General features: G+C 55.1%; 1 protein-coding gene across 1 annotated transcript in view; it reads right to left on the bottom strand.

Moving 5' to 3' along the window:
* RANBP3 (RAN binding protein 3) overlaps positions 1–22,715 on the bottom strand; it is a 31,167-nt gene extending 8,452 nt beyond the window's left edge. Inside the window, exons 1-8 of the mRNA XM_048497384.1 lie at positions 22,534–22,715; positions 8,699–8,735; positions 7,290–7,376; positions 6,629–6,700; positions 4,607–4,672; positions 3,893–3,985; positions 1,543–1,649; positions 1,110–1,250 (exon numbers count right to left, since the gene is read on the bottom strand). Of these exons, the coding sequence (XP_048353341.1) occupies positions 1,110–1,250; positions 1,543–1,649; positions 3,893–3,985; positions 4,607–4,672; positions 6,629–6,700; positions 7,290–7,376; positions 8,699–8,735; positions 22,534–22,644 (714 nt within the window). The 5' untranslated portion in view covers positions 22,645–22,715. The remainder of the gene's footprint in view (positions 1–1,109; positions 1,251–1,542; positions 1,650–3,892; positions 3,986–4,606; positions 4,673–6,628; positions 6,701–7,289; positions 7,377–8,698; positions 8,736–22,533) is intronic.
* Positions 22,716–24,858: the final 2,143 nt, after the last annotated feature.

Below are 24,858 nucleotides of genomic sequence, written 5' to 3' on the forward strand. Positions count from 1 at the left end.
AGGCACCCCCGTTCAAAGCTGTGCCCAGCTGTGAAACTCACGGCACGATCTTGTGCCAGTCACCAACAGCCAGCCTAGCCTACCTCGCAGGGTTTTTGTGAAGATACAAAGAAGGGAGGCGACCCCAAGCGCAGTGAAAAAGACTGGGGCAAAAATTACATGGAAATGCAAGGTTCCACCAGAACACAGGGAAATTCTTTCGGAGATGTGAAGAAAGACAGCACCCGAGGGCGAGAAAATCTGAGGGCAAAAGAGCCACCTCTTCTGCGGGAGCTGCAATTCTGTAGCACACGAGGAAGGAAAGGCGGTGCTGGACAAAGGACTGGCTTTCCTAAGGCAACCAGCATGTTGCTAGCCCTCAGTGTGGCAAAGTGGGGGGGTGGTGCTGGAGAGGGCTCAAGCAAAGCCTGCCGGCAACCCCAGACCACAAGGAGCTGCCAGTGGCCCTGAGCAAACAGATGGAACACTGTGAAGACTGGTGGGCAAGAGATTACGCGAGACCTTTCTTAAAAAGGTGAATTGCTACCATTTCAATTAGTTAAAGACAGGGAGGAAATTGGATTGGGGGGCGTTGTGGGCTGCATGGCCGTGTTCCAGTGGCATTTTCTCCTGGCGTTTCGGCTGCATCTTCAGAAGATCTGATGGTAGTAAAGCAAGTGGAGTATATACACCTGTGGAATGACCAGGGTGGGAGAAAGAACCATTTGCATTGGTTAAAAGCGCTAAGGGTGCAATTTGCAAGCGTAATTTGAATGCGTTCAGTGGAATCCACCCATTTTAGCACACGTAAGTGGAATCTGGGCATACTCCACTTGCTCTGCTACCATCAGATCCTCTGAAGATGCCCGCCACAGATGCAGGCAAACTGTCAGGAGAAAATGCTACCGGGATACGGCCATACAGCCCGGAAACCCCACTACGCCCCGGTGATTCTGGCTGTGAAAGCCTTCGACAATACATTCTGGATTTTGCTGGGAGAAAATTCAGGTCGTGTGGCACAGAACTTTTATGCTGAAAGGACAGACTTGACAGGATTACTGAACACAAGGCGGCCCTGCTCAAGATTTCCTGCAGGACACGGAAACGGAAGCCAAACACCACCAGCTCACCACAAGCAGCAGGTCAGGTACCTTTACTCGGTCTCTCAGGTTCTGACCAAAGACGAACGACTGCGGGGTGTTCTGCTCGGCCGCTTTGCACTTCTCGGCCTCGGCAGCACGGTGAGGCTCAGTTTTCCGACAGGCGCTATCCTAGGGGGAGAAGAGGAGTGGGATCTCAGCGACTTCCGGATGCTCCGCCTCCCTTTCCTGGGTCTCTTGGCAGCAATGAAGGCATACTTTTTTACAAAGCTTAACCCTAAATGGAACTCAGCTAGTCTTTAAGGTGTCACAAGACGGCCGTTTATTTCTGCCACGCTTCTTGTAAAGGAGTCGCCGTACTGCAAACCAACTTGGAACCGTCAAAACTGCAGGAACGTCAGAAATACAGACCCCCAAACGGCCCCGCTTCGGCAGGGGCCTCAGAATCACGCTGGAGACTCACCTTTTCCTCCGAGTCAGGAGATTTCGGCGTCGTGTTACTCAGGGGCTCAGATGTGGCTGCCACAGGATTGGAGGGGATGCTAACGCCATTGGTCCCGCTGGTCGGAACTGCAATAAGCAGCGGCAGAGCCAGTCAGCGGCTGAAGCGTGGCCGCGCAGCGCTCCCACAAAGGCCCCCTGCCAGCTCTTGCCCACAACAGGAACTGCTGGCAAGCCTTCTGCACTCTCGGGCACCTGGGCACTAGCAACTGTGCCACCGACACACCCTGCCGGAATCTCACTGCTAGAGCTACACACACAGCTAAGGGGGGTTGACAGGAGAAGCCAAGCCTGAGAGCGTTATTTCCACTCAGCTAACACTGCAACAGTACCAAGCGCTTCGGGATCGCACAATAACCAACACGCCTTCCTTGACAGGATGTTGGGGGACAGCAGGCACACACAATTTCCCCAAAGTCACCCGACAAGTCCATGGTTGCGCACGGATCTGAACCCAGCATTTCCAGAGGGCTGGGTGCTTATTGTCCTGTTAACCGCCCCTCACATCATCTCAGCTCCAAGCAGGCTTGGGAGCAGTGATTCTCTACTCTGTACCTTGCCTCGCAAACAGACGGCATAGGGCCGTGGTGGCGAACCTTTGGCACTCCAGATGTTATGGACTACAATTCCCATCAGCCCCTGCCAGCATGGCCAATTGGCAGGGGCTGATGGGAATTGTAGTCCATAACTGGCAGGGGCTGATGGGAATTGTAGTCCACAACTGGCAGGGGCTGATGGGAATTGTAGTCCATGCTGACAGGGGCTGATGGGAATTGTAGTCCATAACATCTGGAGTGAGGTTCGCCACCATTGGCATAGGGCCCCACCCTCTATCCACCCACCCCCTGCACAGGGACAAGGGGAGGGGGCCCAAGGGCTAATGATGAGTGGTTTGGCCTCTCTTCTGGGACCAGTTAACACATTCAATAGCCTGGCAGGACCAAGATTAGTCACTGGGAGCCAAAGACGCAGGTGCACAAAGGTCAGAGGCTGCCTGCATTCAATTTCTGCTTCCCACGGGTGAGAGGCTATTCAGAAGCCTGGTGTATGACGGCTTGTATGACTTGGCTAGGGGGGCCTTCCATGGGCCAGAAGAAAAGGCAAAAATCAAGCTAATCCATCAATGTGAAGTTGAGTTGTACCAGTGGTGGCAAACCTTTGGCACTCCAGATGTTATGGACTACAATTCCCATCAGCCCTTGCCAGCACGGCCAATTTGCCATGCTGGCAGGGGCTGATGGGAATTGGAGTCCATAACATCTGGAGTGCCAAAGGTTCACCACCACGGAGTTATACAATCAGTTCATCCACCTGGAATTACCTGCTCAGGCTGCTAGAGCTCTGCAAAACCTCAAGCGCTGGCTAGCTGAGGGGCATTTAAAAGGGAGATGCCAGGGGTACTTTCTGCACGCCAAGGAAGAGGGCTCCAGAAATGAGCCACGCCCCTCTGCAGCAGACAGAAGCTTGGGAGTGGTTTTCCAGGCACGCGGCAAAGAGGAGGCTCCTTTCCCAACCTTTTAAAAAAAACTCTGGATGCAAAGCTTTTGTTCAGTCACTCAGCCACTACAGCTGCTTCCCAAACAAGGAGGCATAGCAGTAGGCAGGGATCTTCAAACTATGGCCCTCCAGAGGTTCATGGACTACAATTCCCACCAGCCCTACCACTTGGCCATGCTGGTAGGGGCTGATGGGAATTGTAGTCCATGAACATCTGGAGGGCCATAGTTTGAAGACCCCTGACTTAGAGAAAAAGCTTTCTCCATTCACAGAAGTTGACGCAGCTGCTGCTTGCCTCGCTTGCCTGCTAACCTTGAATGAAGCCTCCACCCATATGAACCTGCGGAGGTGCTCAGGTCAGCCGGCTGGCATTCCTAGAGGAACCACCGACACCTGATACTGGATTGGTCGGAACTCCTGCAAAGGCCTTTCAAACGCTGCCCTTGAAGTCAGGGAGTCATGACAGGTGCTCCCCTTCCGGTGAAACTTGTAAAGGTATCCGCAGGAAAGACCTTTCCGGGCAACTAACTACCTTATTACAGGGGTCTTCAAACTGTGGCCCTCCAGATGTTCATGGACTGCAATTCCCATCAGCCCCTGCCAGCATGGCCAAGTGGTAGGGCTCATGGGAATTGTAGTCTATGAACATCTGGAGGGCCATAGTTTGAAGACCCCTGCCTTATTACCTGGTGGTTCTAATGCTACTCAGTGCTTTGAGGGACCTTTTCCTTGCCTGTGGCGTTATTTGCACTGGAGTTTATCAGCAGTTGCTTTGAGAGAACACACCTCGCGCAAAAACCTGGCCCGCTACTGACCTGTTTGCGAGAAAGCCTTTGGTTGCGGGGCCTGTAACACGGCCGGGCGTAACACGCTTCTTTGCTGCTCTTTCGGTTTCTGGCTGGGGACCCCTGAAGAAGTAAGGGAGGTTTTACTTGGCCTTCGGAACCGCAGGTATGGGAGAAGAAGCCGGGGCCCCCGCCTAACAAGAAGTCTTCTTCCCCCACCTTGGTGTTAAGCCTCTCTGGAACGCTTCAGAATCCAAAGAAGGGTTGCGTAGGGGAGGATGAGCTGTGAGAATTCTGTGGCAAAGACCTCTGGGGTCTCAACCCTACTCCTGGGGTTCCGCGGGGAATGATTATTACACCAGCAGCTCTAAGAAAGGACACCTGGTTCTTAGCACCCCCACCTCCCCACCTCAAAGGTGTCGTTCGGTAGGGAAACCATGGAAGGCCAGCCCCACTCCATACCCGCTCTCGGCTGACAGCACAGATCAGCCCAGGCAAGCCTTCTGTCTGTCAGCGTCACTTGGAGGGTACAAGCCGGGGCGCTGCAAGGAACTGCCAGAAAAGACAAATGGTGCGGGGCAGACTTAGAGCCCTTTGAGGTTTCTCTCAGCTCTCTAGGCCACTCCCCCAAATCTTCAAGGGCTCTTCCCGTTCTGTGGCGGCTGCCCCCCTCAGCCAAGGAGCTCCGGGAGAGGGAGCTGCACTCGCTTCCCCTCCGCTTCAGGAAGAGCTGCTGCTGCTTACCGGCACTGGGCGCCTGGCCGTGGATCAAGGTGGGCGGCTTTAGCCGGAATCCTGTGCTCTTCTCTTCTGGAATTCACAGCAAAATGTCAGATGGCGCAGAGGGACAGAAGGACGGACGGACCCACCCAGCCCACCCCCACTGCGTCTGCTCTTTGAGCGGCTATTCAAAGGCCCCAGCACCAGCCTGCTTGCTCTCTCCATACACCGTACTGACTATTTCTCAGAGATCTCTTGGAGGGGGGTGGGGGGTGGGGGAATTTTTCTTTTCAGTTAACAAGGCACACCTATGCTTGGCTGCTTCCGTGCATTTAAACAGATCACTTTTGCCCTGGTCCTAACAGAGACCAGAGAAGATGTTGTACTTCATCCAGGGTATGTGTTATGTCAGGGGTGGGCAATTATTTTTTCCATGGGGCCGCATAAGAAACAGAAAATATTGTGGAGGGCCGGGCCAAAAGGCAGGGGGGCGAGGCGCTTTGGAAAGCCCCGCAGAAGCCGGCAGCCAAGGCAACCGGCTTCTGCGGGGCGTTCAAAGGCGCCTCGCTCCCCAGCAAGGCAGGGGGGGCGAGGCGCTTTGGAAAGCCCCGCAGAAGCCGGCAGCCAAGGCAACCGGCTTCTGCGGGGCATTCAAAGGCGCCTCGCTCCCCAGCACGGCAGGGGGGCCAGTCAGGGTCATCCGGTGGGCCGGATGTGGCCCGCGGGCCGTATAATGCCCAGGTCTGTGTTATGTGGTTCTGCGAATAGTCCTCTAAGTGGAGAACATCATCAGTTTATTCAACTGCCACTAACTGCCTGATGGCAATGGGGCTCTCCAGATTTATCTGAGAAAAACCACATTTAGAATAATGCAAAAATGGATAGATTTTTTTTGGGGGGGGGGATATTACTCAATGGGTACAAATAAAGGATGGAAAGAAGTTAAAGCTTTTCCCAAAGTTGCCTACCATTTAATACTGAGCAAGCTCAGCTGTTTTCCTGCAATATTAAGCAAAGCATCATTCCTCCCCTAAAAATGTTGCAAATACATTCAGTTTTTAAGAAACAACGGACAAACACAGCCTGATCATTCCTGCCAGCTCTTCATAAAGCCAGCCGGGCTTCATATGGTGGTCCCCGGCCCCTCAATGATGCGGCTGGCCTCCACTCGGGCCAGGGCCTTTACGGCTCTGGCACCGGCCTGGTGGAACACTCTTCCTCCAGCTGTCTGGGCCCTGCGGGATTTGGGTGATTTCCGCAGGGCCTGTAAGACTGAGTTGTTCCACGGGCCTTTGGAGAGACTAGCCGCTGAGTGTGGAACCCCCCCCCCCCACCCACTGTTCCATATGGGTCTTGTTCCATGTGAGCCCTTATATCATCGGGTTTTATCATCTTCTCTCTCCTCTTTTTCTGGGGGAGATTTAGTTATGGTAAGCACTGACTTTTGTGGGATGCCTAGGTTAGGAAGTATTCACTGTTTTTAATTGATATTTACGCTAATTACGTTTTAATGATTTTATGGACACTGTTTGTGTTGTTCACCGCCTAGAGCCCTCTGGGGATGGGGCGGAATATCAAGTCAAATAAATAAATGAATGAATGAATGAATGAATGAATGAATGAATGAATGAAATTTGTTCAATATACATTTCCAGACTCGCAACTGAATATACATCTGTTCTCCCTGGCATACCCAGATGACACTACCAAAATGGAATCATTATGCTTTGCATGAATCTATTTCTAAGATAAATGTTAAGGGCCGAGAGGGAACGGTTGAGGGCCGGGGAGTAAATAACTTCTGCCCAGAGGCACCGTTTTGACATTTCAAAGGCAATTAACAGCTCCACAAGGAAAGCCACATTCCCTACACTGCTCCAATCGTAAAAAAAATCTCTTCTCTCTCCCCCCCCCCCCCTTTATCCAGAATGCCAATTTATGATTGTGCAATGCAGGAAACCATCCAGGGGAGGGAGTTGGAGGAGATTCCTTTGCCTGTTGGGGCCTGCCCGTTCTCATCATGGGGAGCAGGGTCAGGATGCCCACCTGGTTCTGAGTCAGAGTTTCCAGCTGAGGGTTCACAGAAGCTTGACGGCATAAAGACATTGTTCTTCGTCACTGTGGTCAAAGCAAGAGAAAAAAAGGAAAGCACCACTGCACGTGAGTGTTAATCTCGTGGGCCAGGAACCCCTTCCTCCCGAGAACAGGCCATTCCTTGCCCAGATCCCCCCACCCTTTCTCTGCTGGTTTCTCCCGGGAGTCACCCCACATGCAGGCTCTAAAACAGAAAGGCTCTTCGGCCTCTAATGTGGTCATCCCCAAGGCGGAAGACACGGTTCTCCAGCCCTCTCTTTGATCCCCACGACCCATTAAGTGCACGAGGCTGAGCATGGGCAGCAGGCCTGGCGAGTCAGGCTTCACAGCCTAGAGGGCAGCTGAACCGAGATCTCCCTACTCTCACCCCTCACCCACCTCCCTGGGTCCCCTGAGAAAATATCCCTGGCACTCCGGATGGGCAAGAGGAAACAATTTAGATTAAAGGAAGTGCTAGTAGATAAAAAGTGAGTGAGGTAAAAGAACTTTTAAAAACTTATCGTAAAAATGCGGAGGAGCTCATCAGGGAGTGACCGCACGGAACGGCAGCCAGGGCAAGAGAAAACCAAAGGGGCAGGACAAGATAGAAGTGGAAGAGCGCCGAGGCCCTTACCCGACTGCGAAGGAGGAAAGTGGGTGAGCGAGGATGTCCTTTCACGCTTTATGGGGGGGCAGTAACTCCCATCCTCTCGGTCTGACTCTGCAAGGAGAAAGAAGGATGAGAATGCAGACTCTGGCCGTTTCTTCTTGTCCCCAAAAGGGAAGCTGGGCTCCTGGTTAGACCCAGACAGACAGCATCTGCAGAAGCGCCACCCTGCCTCAGCGGGACCATGTGACCTTGCACGTGAGGAGGAGCCACCAGCTTTTGGAGACAAACTGGGGGGTGCAAGACACATTAATCACCATGGGGCTGCCTGGGTATTCAGTTAGGCCTCTCCTCTCCGCTGGAAAGGCTCCCCGAGCCCTCCCCAGTTAAAACTCACCGCAACGCAGAACACGCAGGAAGTCTACACCTCTTGGTTCTGGCCCCGCCCCACCCCTTCCGCGCTGCCACCTGCTCAGCACCTGCCATTCAAGGTGAGCTTTCCAATGACCACAAAGAGGCGGCTGCACGGGAGGAAATCTACCCGGCGCATCCCTTTGGGGGTCTGTGGGCTGGCAGCTGCTGGACATTCTTTTTAGCGGGGGGGAGGGGGGGAAGAGCAGCTGTCAGCCCCTCCTCCTCTCCCACCCCTTTGCTCTGAGGCCCCCCAGCGCCTTCCCAGCAGAGGCCTCGTGGCTGAAATCCCTTCCAGGTCAGCCCTCTTTTGGAAAGACCCGCAGGCGCTCTCTGCAATTTCACATCTACCTTCTCTGGCTTCACCAGTTACTATTTTTCCTGCTCCTCCTCTTTTTCTGAAAAGAAGAAGAAAGCCTATCGAGCAAAGGCCTTGCTGGTGAGTCCTGAACAACCATCAGCTTAGTACAGGGGTGGGCAATCACCATTTTTTCCAGACAGGGCCGCGATAAGAAAACAGAAAAATATTGTGTGGAGGTCGGGCCGGGGCTGGGCGCTTTTAGTGCCCGCGAGAAGCCGCAGCTGCAACCGGGCTTCGGCTGTCAGCACTTCGCCCCCCAGGGGGGGGGGGGCGCAGGCGAAAGCCTTCGGCGAGAAGCCGCAGCCAAGGCAAACCGCTTCGCGGGCTGTCAGCTGGCGCCTCGCTCCCCAGCACGGCAGGGGGGCCAGTCAGGGACATCCGGCGGTCCGGATGTGGCCCGCGGGCCGTATAATGCCCAGGTCTGGCTTAGTAAAAACTCTGCTCCTGCAAAAGGGAAACGATGAACCCCTGACTCTGCCCCATGACAGGGAGCAGGGCCCTTTTGCAAGCCTCCGAGCCACGGACCTTCTCCTCCAACCCGCAGCGCTGAATTTGAGCTGCGGACAGACGTTTGTCATTGGCCCCTAAGCGCACCATTCACGGGGCCAGCAGCCGGAATAACTGACCCAGGGCACTCATAGCAGCAGAAGTCTTAGATACTCACCTTCTCCATCTTCCGGACTTGACCCATCTGCTGACCTCTGTAACAACAACAACAACAACAACAACAATGACTAGGTGGTGCTGCACCAGAAGGCAGTGCTCGTGTTCTGGATGTGCCGTTGCAGTGTCTCACATGGTGCGAGGAGGACACCTGTGGATGTAACAGCTTCCTGACACAACGGAGAAGAACAGCTGTAGCTTCCCTTTTCGTACAGTGGATACACGACATGGAGAATTCGAGCCCCACAGGAATGGGCAGGTGCCAAGAGAGAAGATGACAAGCTGCCACTTTCCCGCTGAGGCCCTGAGTCTTCCAGGCTCTGCCCTGCCCCACGGACAGACAGTGGCTCCCGGCCTTCTCTTGGCACTGCCTTCCTGCTAGGTCAGGGGTAGGGAACCTTTAACACTCAAAGAGCCATTTGGACCCGTTTTCCACAGGAAAAGAAAACACTTGGAGCCGCAAATAATTTTTGACATTTAAAATGAAGATAACACTATACATATATATATATTGGGGGTTTTTCTACCTTTTACTCCGCTCGTTCTGAGAAGTGCATGGATGCGTCCGCAAGGATGGGGCCAGCGGCTCGGCCTCGCTGGCCACATTACTCCGGCCCCGCTCGAACAGGGCTGGCAGTAGAGGGGAAGTCCTCCGCGAGCGCAGCTCAGCCAGCCGCCAAGGAGGTGCGCCCGCCTGCTGCCACTCGCAGTGGCAAGGGCAAGGATGAAGCTGGTGGCTCGGCCTCGCAGGCCACCGGGAAAGCACCCACCCCGCTCCAACGGGGCGGGCGAGAGGGGAAGCCCGCAGCGTGGCCCAGCCGACCGCGGGCAGTTGGTGTGCCCGCCCTGCTGCCTGCAGGGCGGGCAAGGATGGGGCCGACAGCTCTGCTCGTGGAGCCGCAGTGCATGGGCAGAAGAGCCGCATGCGGCTCTCGAGCCGCAGGTTCCCTACCCCTGTGCTAGGTGGAGGAGCCTGGAATTCCCCCCAGGGCTTATCCGAGGACAATTTAGGTGCCTGACCGCTAAGCCAAGGCTCCTTCACGTATTGTTCCCGAGACACTGGGGGGCGGGAGCCCAGAAGGAAGCTTTCTGCCACTCAAACGCAGCGGGGACTTACCTGGCCGCTGCTCGAGAGAAAAGCAGCCTCCAGACAACACGAACGGGCTTCTTTCTCTCCCCACAGGACTAACTGGGGAGTTCCAGAAACGACCAACAGATGGAGTGAAGCCGCAACAGCAAACTTTTGAAATCAGATTTACAGATCTGGATCATTTTCCCACTAGGACAGGGGTAGGGAACCTTTAACACTCAAAGAGCCATTTGGACCCGTTTTCCGCAGGAAAAGAAAACACTTGGAGCAGCAAATAATTTTTGACATTTAAAATGAAGATAACACTTCATACATATATAAGCATATATTGGGGTTTTTCTACCTTTACTCCGCTTCAGTTCTGGAGAAGTGCAGTGCGCCACGATGCGCCCAAGAGAAGGATGCTGGGCCAGCCGCCTCCGGGCCTCGCTGGCCACAGGGAAAGCGCCCGCCCCGCTCGAACAGGGAAGCGCGGCGTAGAGGGGAAGCTCAGCAGCGCCGCCCAGCCAGCCGCTGGCCATTGGTGCGCCCGCCTGGCTGCCTCCTGCAGGGCGGGCGGCAAGGATGAAGTTGGGTGGCCTCGGCCCTCGCGAGGCCACCGGAAAGCACTCCACCCCCGGCCTCCAACGGTATGGCGGCAGAGTGGGAAGCCCGCGAGCGCGGGCTCCAGCCGACCGCTGTAGCAGTTGGTGTGCTCGGCCTCTGCCAGCGCCTTATCGCAGGGCTGGCAAGGCGATGGAATCGGCCGCCAGCTCTGCCTCGTGGAGCCAAGCAGTGCATGGGCAGAAGAAGCCGCGATAGCGCTCTCGAGTCAAGCAGGTTCCTGCACTACCCCTGTGCTAGGTGGAAAGGGAGTTTCCTGGAAATTCCCAGGGCTTTATCCTCGAGGACAATTTAGGTGCCTGACCGCTGGCCAAGCGCTGCCTTCTGGCACATGTGTTGTTCCCCGTGACACTGGGGACGGAGCTCCAGAAAGCGAAGCTTTCTGCCAATTCTCAAACACAGCGGGGACTTTACCTGGCCGGCTGCCTCGAGAGAAAAGCAGCCTCCAGACAACACGAATCGGGCTTCTTTCTCCCCACAGGACTAAACCTGTGGGAGTTCCAGTAGAAACGCACTTCAACAGATGGAGGAAGCCGCGAATGTAGCAAAACTTTTGAAATCAGATTTACAGATCTGGGATTCCATTTCTCCCACTAGGGGACAGTGGTTGTAGGGGAACCTTTAACACTCTCAAAGAGCTCATTTGGACCCGCTTTTCCACGAGGGAAAAGCAGAAAAAAAAACACTTTGGAGCAGCAAATAATTTTTGACATTTAAAAAATGAAGATGAAACACTATATATATATATATTGTATTGGGTTTTTTCTACCTTTTACTCCGGCTGGGTTTCCTGAGAGAGTGCAATGGATGCCCTAAGGATGGGGGCCAGCTGCCTCGGCCTCGGCTGGCCACAGGGTGTCATTTACTGTACTCTCGCCAACAGGGCGGGCGCAGAGGGGAAGGCTCGCAGCACGGCCCAGCCAGCCGCGCGCCATTGGAGGCGCCTCACCCTCAAGCCACCTGCTAAGGGCGGGCAAGGCATGAAGCTGGTGGCTCCGGCCCCTCGCAGCGGCCACCGGGAAAGTGCACTCCACCCCGGGCTCCAACGTGGGCGGGCGAGCGGGGAAGCTCGCAGAAGCGCGGGCTCCAGCCGACCGCGGTAAAGAGGCCTGCCCGCCCTGCTGCCTGCAGGGCGGGCAAGGATGGGGCCGACAGCTCTGCTCGTGGAGCCGCAGTGCATGGGCAGAAGAGCCGCATGCGGCTCTCGAGCCGCAGGTTCCCTACCCCTGTGCTAGGTGGAGGAGCCTGGAATTCCCCCCAGGGCTTATCCGAGGACAATTTAGGTGCCTGACCGCTAAGCCAAGGCTCCTTCATGTGTTGTTCCCGAGACACTGGGGGACGGGAGCCCAGAAAGCAGCTTTCTGCCACTCAAACACAGCGGGGACTTACCTGGCTGCTGCTCGAGAGAAAAGCAGCCTCCAGACAACACGAACGGGCTTCTTTCTCTCCCCACAGGACTAACTGGGGAGTTCCAGAAACGACCAACAGATGGAGTGAAGCCGCAACAGCAAACTTTTGAAATCAGATTTACAGATCTGGATCATTTTCCCACTAGGACAGGGGTAGGGAACCTTTAACACTCAAAGAGCCATTTGGACCCGTTTTCCACAAGAAAAGAAAACACTTGGAGCCGCAAATAATTTTTGACATTTAAAATAAAGATAACACTATATATACAGCGGTTTTTTTTACCTTTTACTCTGCTCATTCTGAGAAGCGCATGGATGCGCCCGCCCTGCTGCCTGCAGGGTGGGCAAGGATGAAGCCGGCGGCTTGGCCTCGCCGGCCGCCGGGAAAGCACCCGCCCCACTCTAACGGGGCAGGCGAGAGGGGGAGCCCGCGGCGCGGCCCAGCCGACTGTGGGCAGTTGGTGCGCCCGCCCTGCTGCCTGCAGGGTGGCAAGGATGGGGCCGGCGGCTCGGCTCGTGGAGCCACAGTGCAAGGGCAGAAGAGCCGCATGCGGCTCTCGAGCCGCAGGTTCCCTACCCCTGGGCTAGGAGAAGGGACTGTGCTCTTCTGCGCCCCATCCTGGGAGGGGCACATTTTTTTGGGGGGGGGTCTTTCTTTTCCACTACCCTAGTAAACATACATCAAGGCAGGATGCAAGATTATGCTACAAAAAACAAGTGTCCATCTCTCAGGCCCAACGTAAAGCCCCACCAATGCGCCCTCCCTTAGCTCCCAGCCTATGTCACCACCCAAACCACACAACTCACAGTCTCTTTCCTGACTTTTTAAAATGGCCTGTATGCAGCCTGAGGTCTGTTTTATGCTGTGTGTCTCCTAGGCTTGTTTTAATGGTGCGTGCAAGCGCACACACTCACACACACGCGCGCACACAGACCACACCACATTCCTGCTTCACCAGGAAAGAAGAAGAAGAAGGAGGAGGAGGAGTTTAGAATTATTCCCCCCCTTTCTCTCCTGTAGGAGACTCAAAGGGGCTTACAATCTCCTTTCCCTTCCCCCCTCACAACAAACACCCTGTGAGGTGGGTGGGGCTGAGAGAGCTCCGAGAAGCTGTGACTAGCCCAAGGTCACCCAGCTGGCGTGTGTGGGAGTGCACAGGCTAATATGAACTCCCCAGATAAGCCTCCACAGCTCAAGCGGCAGAGCTGGGAATCAAACCCGGTTCCTCCAGATTAGAATGCACCTGCTCTTAACCACTATGCCACACTGAAAATGATGCTGTTTCAGGGTGGTGGATAATCCACCCCAAAACAGCACCACTTTCAATGTTGTTTAACTGGGGACCCCAGATTCTCCCTTTAAGGTGGATTTAAATGGAGAATTTGGACTCTCTAGTTTAAACACCTTTGAAAGTGATGCTGTTTGGGGGTGGATTCCAGCATCACTTTCAAAGGTGTTTAAACTAGAGAGTCCAAATTCTCCCATGTGTGGGAGTGCACCGGCTAATCTGAATTCCCCAGATAAGCCTCCACAGCTCAAGCGGCAGAGCTGGGAATCAAACCCGGTTCCTCCAGATTAGAATGCACCTGTTCTTAACCACTACGCCACTGCTGCCCTTCTCTTGCCCCTGGGGGCCAGAGGTTACACCAAAACCTGAGACAGGTTTCACAATCCCCAGCCTGGTCATCTGTTGCAAGTCAAACTCACCTCAAGTGACCAGGAAAAGAGACGGGAGCAGGCAGGCTCCCCTCCCTCTGAGACTGGCTTTGTGCCCAAAATAGCTACAACAGTCAGGTGGTATTTAAAACAGGCAACAGGTATCTACCTAAATCAGTCAATGAATCTGCTTGGACTGCTTTGCAGACTACTTTGTGAGAAGAAGAAAGAAGAGAAGAAGAAGAGTTTGGATTTATACCCCCCCTTTCTCTCCTGCAGGAGACTCAAAGGGGCTGACAATCTCCTTGCCCTTCCCCCCTCATAACAAACACCCTGTGAGGTGGGTGGGGCTGAGAGAGCTCCGAAGAACTATGACTAGCCCAAGGTCACCCAGCTGGCATGTGTGGGAGTGCACAGGCTAATCTGAATTCCCCAGATAAGTCTCCACAGCTCAGGTGGCCGAGCTGGGAATCAAACCCGGTTCCTCCCGATTAGATATATGAGCTCTTAACCTCCTACGCCACTGCTGCTCCTAGCCACACCTTCTCCAGCCACTCCACACAGCCTACATCCAATGGATCAATCAAGGCCACCCTTCTTCAGAAAGGATCGTGCCGGGCAGCAAGAGGCTTCCTTCCAAGGAGCGTTTTACGACTCTGATTGGGTGGCAAAATATCTTAGCCTTGGATCAGGACCACAGGAGTTGCTTTTTGTCATAGTGAGGCCAAACGTTCGGTTCTCTCAGGCTGTGAGTCTGTCCGGCGCTGCCAGTTGGGAGTCCACGAGAATCTTAGAGACCAACGACACGTTTGGTTCTGAGGCTCAACATCACTTGGGACCTGATCCTGCACAGTCACTGATCGCTTGGCTGGAAATATTCTGAGGGAGAAGAAGGTGACCGTGGAACGGGTCACCAAATCGCAGCGGATGTATCGAGCCCCCCAGGGAGGGGGGTTTCAAGGCAGGAGATGTCCCAGTGAGCTCCCAAAGGCACCTGGTGGGCCACTGCGAGTAGCAGAGTGCTGGACTAGATGGACTCTGGTCTGATCCAGCAGGCTTGTTCTTATGTTGTTATGGGTCGGGCCCTGGCTGGCTGGTCTCCCAACCAAGCACTAACCTGGGTGGACCCTGTTTGGCTTTTGAGATCTGAAGAGAGCGGGCTAACCTAGACCAACCTGGATGCAGGATGAGAAGCTCATCTGAGCCCCGCTCCCATGAAGCCCTGGCTAAAGAGGGCAGCTGTGTCCCAAAGGGCAGCCTTATCCTGTACATGTAAGAAGAGCCTTTGGTAAAAACCTTCTGCCCAAAGAAGAAGAAGAAGAAGAGCTTTGGATTTATATCCCCCCTTTCTCTCCTGCAGGACACTCAAAGGGGCTTACAATCTCCTTCCCCCCCCACAACAAACACCCTGTGAGGTAGGTGGGGCTGAGAGAGCTCTGAGAAGCTGTGACTAGCCCAAGGTCACCCAGCTGGCATGTGTGGGAGTGCACAGGCTAATCTGAATTCCCCAGATAAGCCTCCACAGCTCAGGCGGCAGAGCTGGGAATCAAACCCGGTTCCTCCAGATTAGATACACGAGCTCTTAACCTCCTACACCACTGGTGCTCTCAAAGAGGTGTGCTATTGGTTCATGGAGGCACATCAAAGGTGTTCAAGCAAGAACCAAGAAGGCATCTGGAGGAATTCTCTTCCCCATCTCAGGGAAGGCCACTAAAGTGACCAGGAGCAGCAGCAGCAGCAGCAGCAGCAGCAGCGAGAGTGTTAAAGGGGAGGCAAGCACACTGTTCAAACGTTCCACAAAGCCAAGAAAGCGATGCTAGGAAGGTCACCATCACCTGGGCCGGTCCTACGCCACAGCAAGAGGCTGGCAGGCTTCTCCAGAGAGGAAGCGCCCAGAAGCATCAAGGCACCACACTGTCCACCACTACCAATTTTACAAAGAGTTCTAAGAATACTTTACTTTTTTAAAGTTATTTTATTTCACAACCCTTCAATCAATGTGTACACTTGTCAACGAAAGTAAAAAGTACCTCGTTCATGGTGAAAAAAACTTGGCCATGATTGGACCGGACAACCTCCCAACACTTTCTTTAACACATTTCTACACAACTCCATCTCTTTGGCCACCCTGTTGCAATTTCCCCAAGAAAAACTTTAGGAACACCAGACGGTAGAACAACATTCTCTTTGGTTTGAACATTAACTGACCACCACATCCATTCCACTCGCAGGCGGAGCAGGTCGGCTCCCGTTATGCCAACACAATGGGACACTACACACCACTCCTCACGGGGTGCCTTTAAGTCCCCCAGAGGTCTTACGTGAGTCACCTGCTGAGATCTGAGGCTGCTCAGCTCCTTTAATCTCCCCAGCCAGCCTCAAGTGCTGTCCCTGAACTACCAAAGATTTCACCTACCTCGTTTCTATCCTGCTCGCCGTACATCCTTTCCCTCTCCTCTTCACAAGGTCTCCTTTGAGTAGGCGCCGGAAAGCTCAGGTGACAAGAAGTGACCCCTAATCATCTTTGGCAGAGCAGCGGTGATAACATCTCTCTAATGTACACACACAAATGTGCATTTAGTGGAATTGGTGTGGTCCAATGGCTAGGGCATCAGGCTAAGACTGGGGAGATCTGAGTTCCGATCTCAACCGAGTTGTTTGTTGAATGAGCTTGAACTAGCTCTTCTCAGTTTAGCTTACCTATTATAGATCCCCATGCCAGTCTGAAGAGATGACCAAACTTTCAGAAAGGAAAGCAGTAGTAGTAATGGGAGATTTCAACTATCCTGATATTTGTTGGGAGTCAAACTTTTCCATGACAATCGGGTCCAACACATTTCTCACTTGCCTTGCAGACAATTTCATAGTCCAGAAGGTGGAAGAAGCAACAAGGGGAACGGCTATTGCTTCTGACCAACAATGATGACCTGATTAGTGGAGTGAAAGTGGTAGGATCCTTAGGGAGTGATCATGTTCTCCTGGAGTTTGTCATACAGTGGAAAGGGGTTGCTACGATTTTAAGAAAGCAGATTTCAGTAAGCTTAGGAATCTACCGGGTGCGATCCCGTGGTAAAAAATACTAAAAGAAAAGTGAGTGCATGATGGCTGGGAGTTTCTCAAAAGTGAGATCTCGAAGGCACAATTTCAAACAGTTCCAATGATGAAAGGTGTACGGGAGGTGTCTCAGGAAAACCAGATATTGCTGTCTAAAGAACTCTTCTAACTGAGCTACATTTTAAAGAGGACATGGACAAGAAATGGAAAAGGGGGGAAATCACCAAAGAGGAATTCAATCAAATAACCAGGATGTGTAGGGAGAAAGTCAGAAAAGCTAAAGCTCACAATGAGCTGAGGCTTGCCAGAGAGGTTAAAAACAACAAAAAAGGCTTTTTTGGCTATGTCTGCAGCAAAACGATGATAGGATAGAGTCACTGCACGGAGGAGATGGCAAAATACTAACAGGGGATGGAGAAAAGGCAAATCTACTCAACACCTTCTTTGCCTCAATCTTTTCCCAAAAAAACGGTCCTCATTCAGGAGGAAATGAAATAGAACTTCTTATGTTCTTAGAAGGCACAGTAAGAGAAATTCAGCACAGAATAAAGAGGTGGTGCAGGAACACCTGGCTACTTCAAACAAATTCACATCTCCAGGGCCTGATGAGCTACATCCCAGGGTATTAAAAGAACTGGCAGAAGTCATCTCAGAACCACCTGCTGTAATCTTTGAGAACTCCTGGAGAACAGGAGAAGTCCCAGCAAACTAGAGGAAGGCTAATGTGGTCCCCACCTTTAAAAGGGGGGGGGGGGAAGGAGGACGCTAATAATTACCACCCAGTCAGCCTGACATCGATATCAGGGAAGATTCTGGAGCAGATCATTAGACAGACGGTCTGCCAGCACTTAGAAGGGAATACTGTGATCACAAAAAGTCAGCATGGGTTTCTGAATAACAAGTCATTTATTTATTTATTTATAATTGGTTTTATATACCGCCCCTACCGGCGCTGGGCTCTGCATGCTGAAACAAATAACAAATAAAAACAATGGTTACAAATTAAAACCCCTACTTAAAAAACAACAATCAATAATATTATATTGGCATCCAATCATAAAACAGAACTTCATAGATCCACCCTGGAAAATAAAACAGAGAAGCGGAGAACCCAGAATGTAAATAAAAGGAGGGGGAAAGGGGAGGGGGCATCAGCGGCCGGCCCCTCCAAACGCCCGGTGGAACAATTCGGTCTTACATGTCAGACTAATCTTATCTCTTTTTTTTTTTGATAGAGTGACAAGCTTGGTAGACGAAGGGAATGCTGTGGACATAGCATACCTTGATTTTAGTAAAGCTTTTGACAAGGTGCCCCATAATATTGCAAGTAAGTGTCAGATCCTCAATGATTGAAACAACACCTTGTAGAGAACAGAGGTTTATTCAGCTTGGAAAAGCCAGAATTGACTTTTTGTCAGGAGGCCTGTTATTAAGGGGATTTTGCTTTTGCTGCTTTCTGCGCTTGGTGCAGCTTAAACGGGCGACGGTACTTCAACCCCACTTTCCTCTGTCTTCTGCATGAAGCCGGTATCGCAAGGTGCTGCCCAAGGTCAGTGCCTGGCTGTCTTCACTGTTATCTCATTTACAGTCCTTTTGGCGCACATTCCCACGATGGGTGGTGGTGGTGGTGGTGCACTCTGCTTTAACTATTGGGGTTTGCGCGGGTAAACCTTAGTTCTGGCATTGACCAGAGAAGATCTCAATACTCAATAAACTGCTGTTCTTTTACATGAGTTTGTTTCAGTTTTTGGGATTCTGACACTTTTCCACGCGCAAACAGCAGTAATATTCCATTTCCTCAAACACCTGTCACAAATCCTGGTAGAGAGGAAGGATGCTATGCTGATTCAGGGTGGCTCAATTTCCATAACTAAGCGGACCGGAATAATCTGGAGGGTGCAATGACACATGGTCACCACAGGGGTGTTTTGTGAAAGTTACAATATGGTCCACCCGCTGAATGTGCGGATCGTGGTCTATGAGCCAAGACATGCCAAGAATGACAGGGTAATCAGAAATATTAGCTATGACAAAACTGCGTCATTCCCAATGCTGTGCAATTTGAACCAGGACTTGCTCACTGCGCAAATGCACTGGGGGCCCGCGCATTGGGCTGCCGTCCATTTGATTAAAGGACAGAGTCTTCTGCAAAGGGATGGATTGTAATTCCAAGCTCTCCACTACGCTGGGGTGCATTGGGAGCAGCCAGAGTCTACCAGAGTGTGAACTTTTACTTTTGGCCCCTTCGGACCTTTGGAGATGAGTAAGGGGAGGATGATGGGTTCACTCACCCTTTCCAAGATATCTTTGGTCGACCATTGGGTGGCTTTTGCATAACTTTTGTAATCCTCATCAGACAAATTATAATCCAGCTCTGTAGGTAGAGCAAGGCGCGCTGCCCCTTTCTTCGGATTGGGTCCTTGGCCGACGCGTTGCTCTTACCGGAGACAGGTGGCTTCGCTGGCTGCTTTGCTGGGCAAGCAGCAGCAAGGTGGCTGGTTCCTCCGCAATACAGGCACAATCCTAGACGCCAACGGCACGCATTCTCCATCTCACAGTTTCCGGCGAGGAGCGGGTTTCTTTGGGGCGCCGACCCAGGGAGGCCCCGTTGGTTTACCAGCATGGGCTTTGGCTTCATGCATACGTGCATCTGACATGCCAGCCAGCGCGATCCACTCCATTAAAGTATCCGGACTGTCCCATTGCAAATAATTCAGGGTGCAGAGCCTGTTTGAAGGCATAGATCTTGACAGGATCATCCCAATCAGGGATTTTGTTGGCCACTATGAACATAAGAAGAACATAAGAACAAGCCAGCTGGATCAGACCAAAGTCCATCTAGTCCAGCTCTCTGCTTCTCGCAGTGGCCCACCAGGTGCCTTGGGGAGCTCACATGCAGGATGTGAACGCAATGGCCTTCTGCGGCTGTTGCTCCCGATCACCTGGCTGTTGCTCCCGATCACCTGGTCTGTTCCACTGTGCGGAAGTTTTCCACAAACTCTACGAAAGGAGTATTCCCCTGACACATCATCATAAGCTCTTTCGCCTCCTCCCCCACAAAAGGGCTTTCGAAGCGTCGGCGAACCATCATGAATTCTTGAAAATCCCGTAATTCACCAGCCCCTCGCTGGAACAGGCTCACATACCATTCCACTGCGGCCTCATCCAACACAGATCCCACTTAATAAACCCGCTCGGTATCATACTGCCGGTCGTATTGCTGCAGGAGAGCACTGACTTGCACCAAAAAGGCCGGGAGCCGTTTTTGGGAACCATTGTAGCGCACATTCAATCTTGCACGAGGGGCTATAGGAGGCGGGTATCCAAACAGGGGCACCATCAGGTACCCAAAGGGAGGCTGAAGCAGGTACAGGGGTGGCGGAGGTGGAGGAATCAGAGGTGGTGCTGGCACCGGCTGCACAGGTGGAGCAGGCATGAACAGTGGAGCTGGTTGACCTGCTCCAGCTCCTTGCTGACCATCTGATGCTTGCCTTGGTACCCCCACTGGCACTCTACCTCCACCTGGTGCCCCATCGGCTGGGATCGGGGGCTGCCCAGGTGGAACCTGTTGCATCTGAGCCAGCCGGGCCTCCTCCTGAACTCTCTGTAGTTCAGAGCGGGTCTGACCAACAGTCATACGCATCGTCTCCATGTCCCAATGCATCTAGTTCAAAGCACGTTGGTACTCCATCCGCTCTTCCTCCCAACCGGCTTCTTGGACATGGAACATACGCCACATCTCTGCTTCATTAGACTTAGCAGGATTCGCTGGTTTATTGGGTACCACAGACCAGCTCGTAAGGGGAGCCGTAACCCACCCTTGGCCTTCGTCCAAATCCAGCAAAGAATCAGTTGGCACTGTAGAAGTTTCTTTCTGACGAACTGTAACTCCTGGTTCAAGTGGAGCAGATGGGAAGTGAGTAGCTCCTGCAGAAGGACCTTCAGCAAGCTGCAAAGGGGAAGAAGTAGCTCGTCCAGTCCCGACCGGCCCAAGGTAGGGGTCGCAGGCGGCAAGTCCTGACTTATCCATCTGAAGGGTAGTTGACCCCGCCGAAGCAGCCTTGATAGAGTCCAAAGTGGCCTCGGACTCCCCCTCCTCGCCAGCCGCAGCCTCCATAGCGTGAGGATCAAAAGGGAGCCCAGACAGTCCTTGAAGAAAAGCAACTAAATTTTTAACACGTGAAACTTCAGCGCCAGATTTGAGCATGAAGTTAGACACGATGGCAATTCTGGCTTAATGTCAGATCCTCGATGATTGAAACAACACCTTGTAGAGAACAGAGGTTTATTCATCCAGAGGACAGCTTGGAAAAGCCAGACTTGACTTTTCCGCGTGCAAACAGCAGTAATATCATGAGAGGACCCCCCGCCCCAATGTGAACAGACAACGAAATATGTAGGAAGTTTGATAAGAGCAAGAGATTGCTGGAGCCGACCTGGGCCAGCACCTGGAAGTGAGAGCAACTGGAAACAGTAGACAGAATATAATTCCCATCCCCCAAAAGCCCAAAGTGCCAAGAAGCCCCAGCACCCACTAGGCATCCTGACAGTAAGCTAGTGAAATGTAGACTAGACAATGCTACTATTAGATGGATTTGTAATTGGTTGGCTGACCAAACTCAACGGGTGCTCATTAATGGCTCATCTTCATCCTGGAGAGAAGTGACTAGTGGGGTGCCACAGCGTTCTGTCCTGGGCTCACTGCTACTCAATATTTTTTTATCAAGGTCTTGGATGATGGAATGGAGGGCATGCTAATCAAAATTGCAGATAACACCAAAATAGGAGGCGTAGCCCAGGGGGCAGACTCAGAATTCAAAATTACCTGGACAGATTACAGAGCTGGGCCAAAACAAACAAAATGAATTTCAACAGAGATAAATGTACACTTAGGCAGAAAAAATGAAATACGTAGATACAGGATGGGTGACACTTGGCTTGACAAAACTGCATGTGAAGGGGATCTGGGAGTCTTAGTAGAGCACAAACTGAACATGAGTCAGCAGTGTGATGCAGCAGCCAAGAAAGCCAATGCGATTTTGAACTGTATCAATAGGAGTATAGTGTCAAGATCGAGGGATGTAATCATACATCTCTATTCTGCATTGGTTAGACCTCACCTGGAATACTGTGTGCAGTTGTGGGCACTGCAATTCAAGAAGGATATTGACAAGCTGGAACGGGTCCAGAGGAGGGCAACCAAAATGGTAAAAGGTCTGGAATCCATGCCCTACAAGGAGAGACTTAGGGAGCTGGGGATGTTTAGTTTGATGAAAAGAAGGTAAAGAGGTGACATGATAGCCATGTTTAGAAATCTGAAGGGATGTTGGTAAGGGACCAAGCTTGTTTTCTGCTGCTCCAGAGACTAGGACCAGGAGTAATGAGTTCAAGGTGAAAGAGAAGAGATTCCACCTAAACATCAGGAAAAACTTCCTGACTGTCAGGGCTGTTCGACAGTGGAATGCACTACCTTGGAGTGTGATGGAGTCTCCTTCTTTAGAGGTTTTTAAAGAGAGGCTAGATGGCCATCTGACAGGAGTGCTTCGATTGTGTGTTCCTGCATGGTAGGGGATTGGACACGGACGGCCCTTGGGGTCTCTTCCAACTCTATGATTCTAACATTTCACCTGCGGAAGTGGGTGAAATATTGGGAGTCAAAACTGCGAGACCATGATCACATGGCCTGGAAAACCCACAAGAGCCAGTTGATTCTGGCGGTGAAAGCCTTTTACAATACACTGCCTTCTCCTCTTCAGACTTAAACAAACCAAGGAGGGGAACTATGCCAAACGTAAGTCCATGCTTGTCCTTTTTCCGGGAGGACAGCGGGCCTGCTGCTTTCACAGCAGGGTCCCAGAGTTTCCTTGCTGAACAGGCCCCCTCTGAACAGGACTGCCCATTAGCCATTACTCTTGAGCCTCTCAGCCTTATGGCTTGGGGAAAAGAACAGATTAGAAGGGGTGGGGGGAGAGAAGAAAAGACTCCAACGCCTCACCAGAAGAATGCGGTAAGTTCAGACTTACCCCTGCCGGTTCTCGGGAAACAGGAGCAAGGCGGGATTCAGCACTGGCCCAGGCAACTGTGGGGGCAGATGCCTCCAAGTCACACTCCCCTGGTGACTTGGGGTGACCCATCCCCTGGTGAGGAGACTCAACTTCTCCTTGGGGGTCCTCGCCTGAATTCGACGGGCTTTTTTGCTCTGCAAGGAACTGGGAGCAAAGAAGACAAGGGCCCTTCAGTCCCCAGCAGCAGAAGAGGCGGGGCGTGTGTGTGTGGGGGGGGGGGTGCTTGGCCTTCCTCCAAACCTCATTCACCACAACTTCAGCCCTTGTCAAAACCTGCCGATCTTTGAAGTCTGCACACGGCGGAGTCCACCCCACCAGCAGCGGCCTTTTCCTCTGGTGCAGAGTGGGTCTTTCAGCAGATCTGTAGGACCCAACACCTTAGACATCAACTGAAATGTTTGCTGATTGAAGGTCTGCTACCTTTGTCCTTGCTTCTGCGGTCTATCTCAGGAGGAACCCATCTGCTCCCATTCATGCAGCAGAAAGATCCTCTTGGATTCTCCGAGAGAAGCAATTTCCTCTAATCTAAAATCACCATTAGAAGAACATGCTCCGCAGGTTCCGTCCCAAACTCCTCACAGCGTCTTAGAAAGAGAACTTTAACTCTCAGCTGTGCAGCTTTGTTTAGGGCAGGGGTAGGGAACCTGCGGCTCTCCAGATGTTCAGGAACTACAATTCCCATCAGCCCCTACCAGCATGGCCAATTGGGGGGTGGGGGGGGGGGGGGGTGGGGGGGGGGGGGGGTGGGGGGGGGGGGGGGTGGGGGGGGGGGGGGGTGGGGGGGGGGGGGGGTGGGGGGGGGGGGGGGTGGGGGGGGGGGGGGGTGGGGGGGGGGGGGGGTGGGGGGGGGGGGGGGTGGGGGGGGGGGGGGGTGGGGGGGGGGGGGGGTGGGGGGGGGGGGGGGTGGGGGGGGGGGGGGGTGGGGGGGGGGGGGGGTGGGGGGGGGGGGGGGTGGGGGGGGGGGGGGGTGGGGGGGGGGGGGGGTGGGGGGGGGGGGGGGTGGGGGGGGGGGGGGGTGGGGGGGGGGGGGGGTGGGGGGGGGGGGGGGTGGGGGGGGGGGGGGGTGGGGGGGGGGGGGGGTGGGGGGGGGGGGGGGTGGGGGGGGGGGGGGGTGGGGGGGGGGGGGGGTGGGGGGGGGGGGGGGTGGGGGGGGGGGGGGGTGGGGGGGGGGGGGGGTGGGGGGGGGGGGGGGTGGGGGGGGGGGGGGGTGGGGGGGGGGGGGGGTGGGGGGGGGGGGGGGTGGGGGGGGGGGGGGGTGGGGGGGGGGGGGGGTGGGGGGGGGGGGGGGTGGGGGGGGGGGGGGGTGGGGGGGGGGGGGGGTGGGGGGGGGGGGGGGTGGGGGGGGGGGGGGGTGGGGGGGGGGGGGGGTGGGGGGGGGGGGGGGTGGGGGGGGGGGGGGGTGGGGGGGGGGGGGGGTGGGGGGGGGGGGGGGTGGGGGGGGGGGGGGGTGGGGGGGGGGGGGGGTGGGGGGGGGGGGGGGTGGGGGGGGGGGGGGGTGGGGGGGGGGGGGGGTGGGGGGGGGGGGGGGTGGGGGGGGGGGGGGGTGGGGGGGGGGGGGGGTGGGGGGGGGGGGGGGTGGGGGGGGGGGGGGGTGGGGGGGGGGGGGGGTGGGGGGGGGGGGGGGTGGGGGGGGGGGGGGGTGGGGGGGGGGGGGGGTGGGGGGGGGGGGGGGTGGGGGGGGGGGGGGGTGGGGGGGGGGGGGGGTGGGGGGGGGGGGGGGTGGGGGGGGGGGGGGGTGGGGGGGGGGGGGGGTGGGGGGGGGGGGGGGTGGGGGGGGGGGGGGGTGGGGGGGGGGGGGGGTGGGGGGGGGGGGGGGTGGGGGGGGGGGGGGGTGGGGGGGGGGGGGGGTGGGGGGGGGGGGGGGTGGGGGGGGGGGGGGGTGGGGGGGGGGGGGGGTGGGGGGGGGGGGGGGTGGGGGGGGGGGGGGGTGGGGGGGGGGGGGGGTGGGGGGGGGGGGGGGTGGGGGGGGGGGGGGGTGGGGGGGGGGGGGGGTGGGGGGGGGGGGGGGTGGGGGGGGGGGGGGGTGGGGGGGGGGGGGGGTGGGGGGGGGGGGGGGTGGGGGGGGGGGGGGGTGGGGGGGGGGGGGGGTGGGGGGGGGGGGGGGTGGGGGGGGGGGGGGGTGGGGGGGGGGGGGGGTGGGGGGGGGGGGGGGTGGGGGGGGGGGGGGGTGGGGGGGGGGGGGGGTGGGGGGGGGGGGGGGTGGGGGGGGGGGGGGGTGGGGGGGGGGGGGGGTGGGGGGGGGGGGGGGTGGGGGGGGGGGGGGGTGGGGGGGGGGGGGGGTGG

Source organism: Sphaerodactylus townsendi, linkage group LG05 (genome assembly GCF_021028975.2).
Source record: "Sphaerodactylus townsendi isolate TG3544 linkage group LG05, MPM_Stown_v2.3, whole genome shotgun sequence".
Taxonomy (NCBI): Eukaryota; Metazoa; Chordata; class Lepidosauria; order Squamata; family Sphaerodactylidae; genus Sphaerodactylus; species Sphaerodactylus townsendi.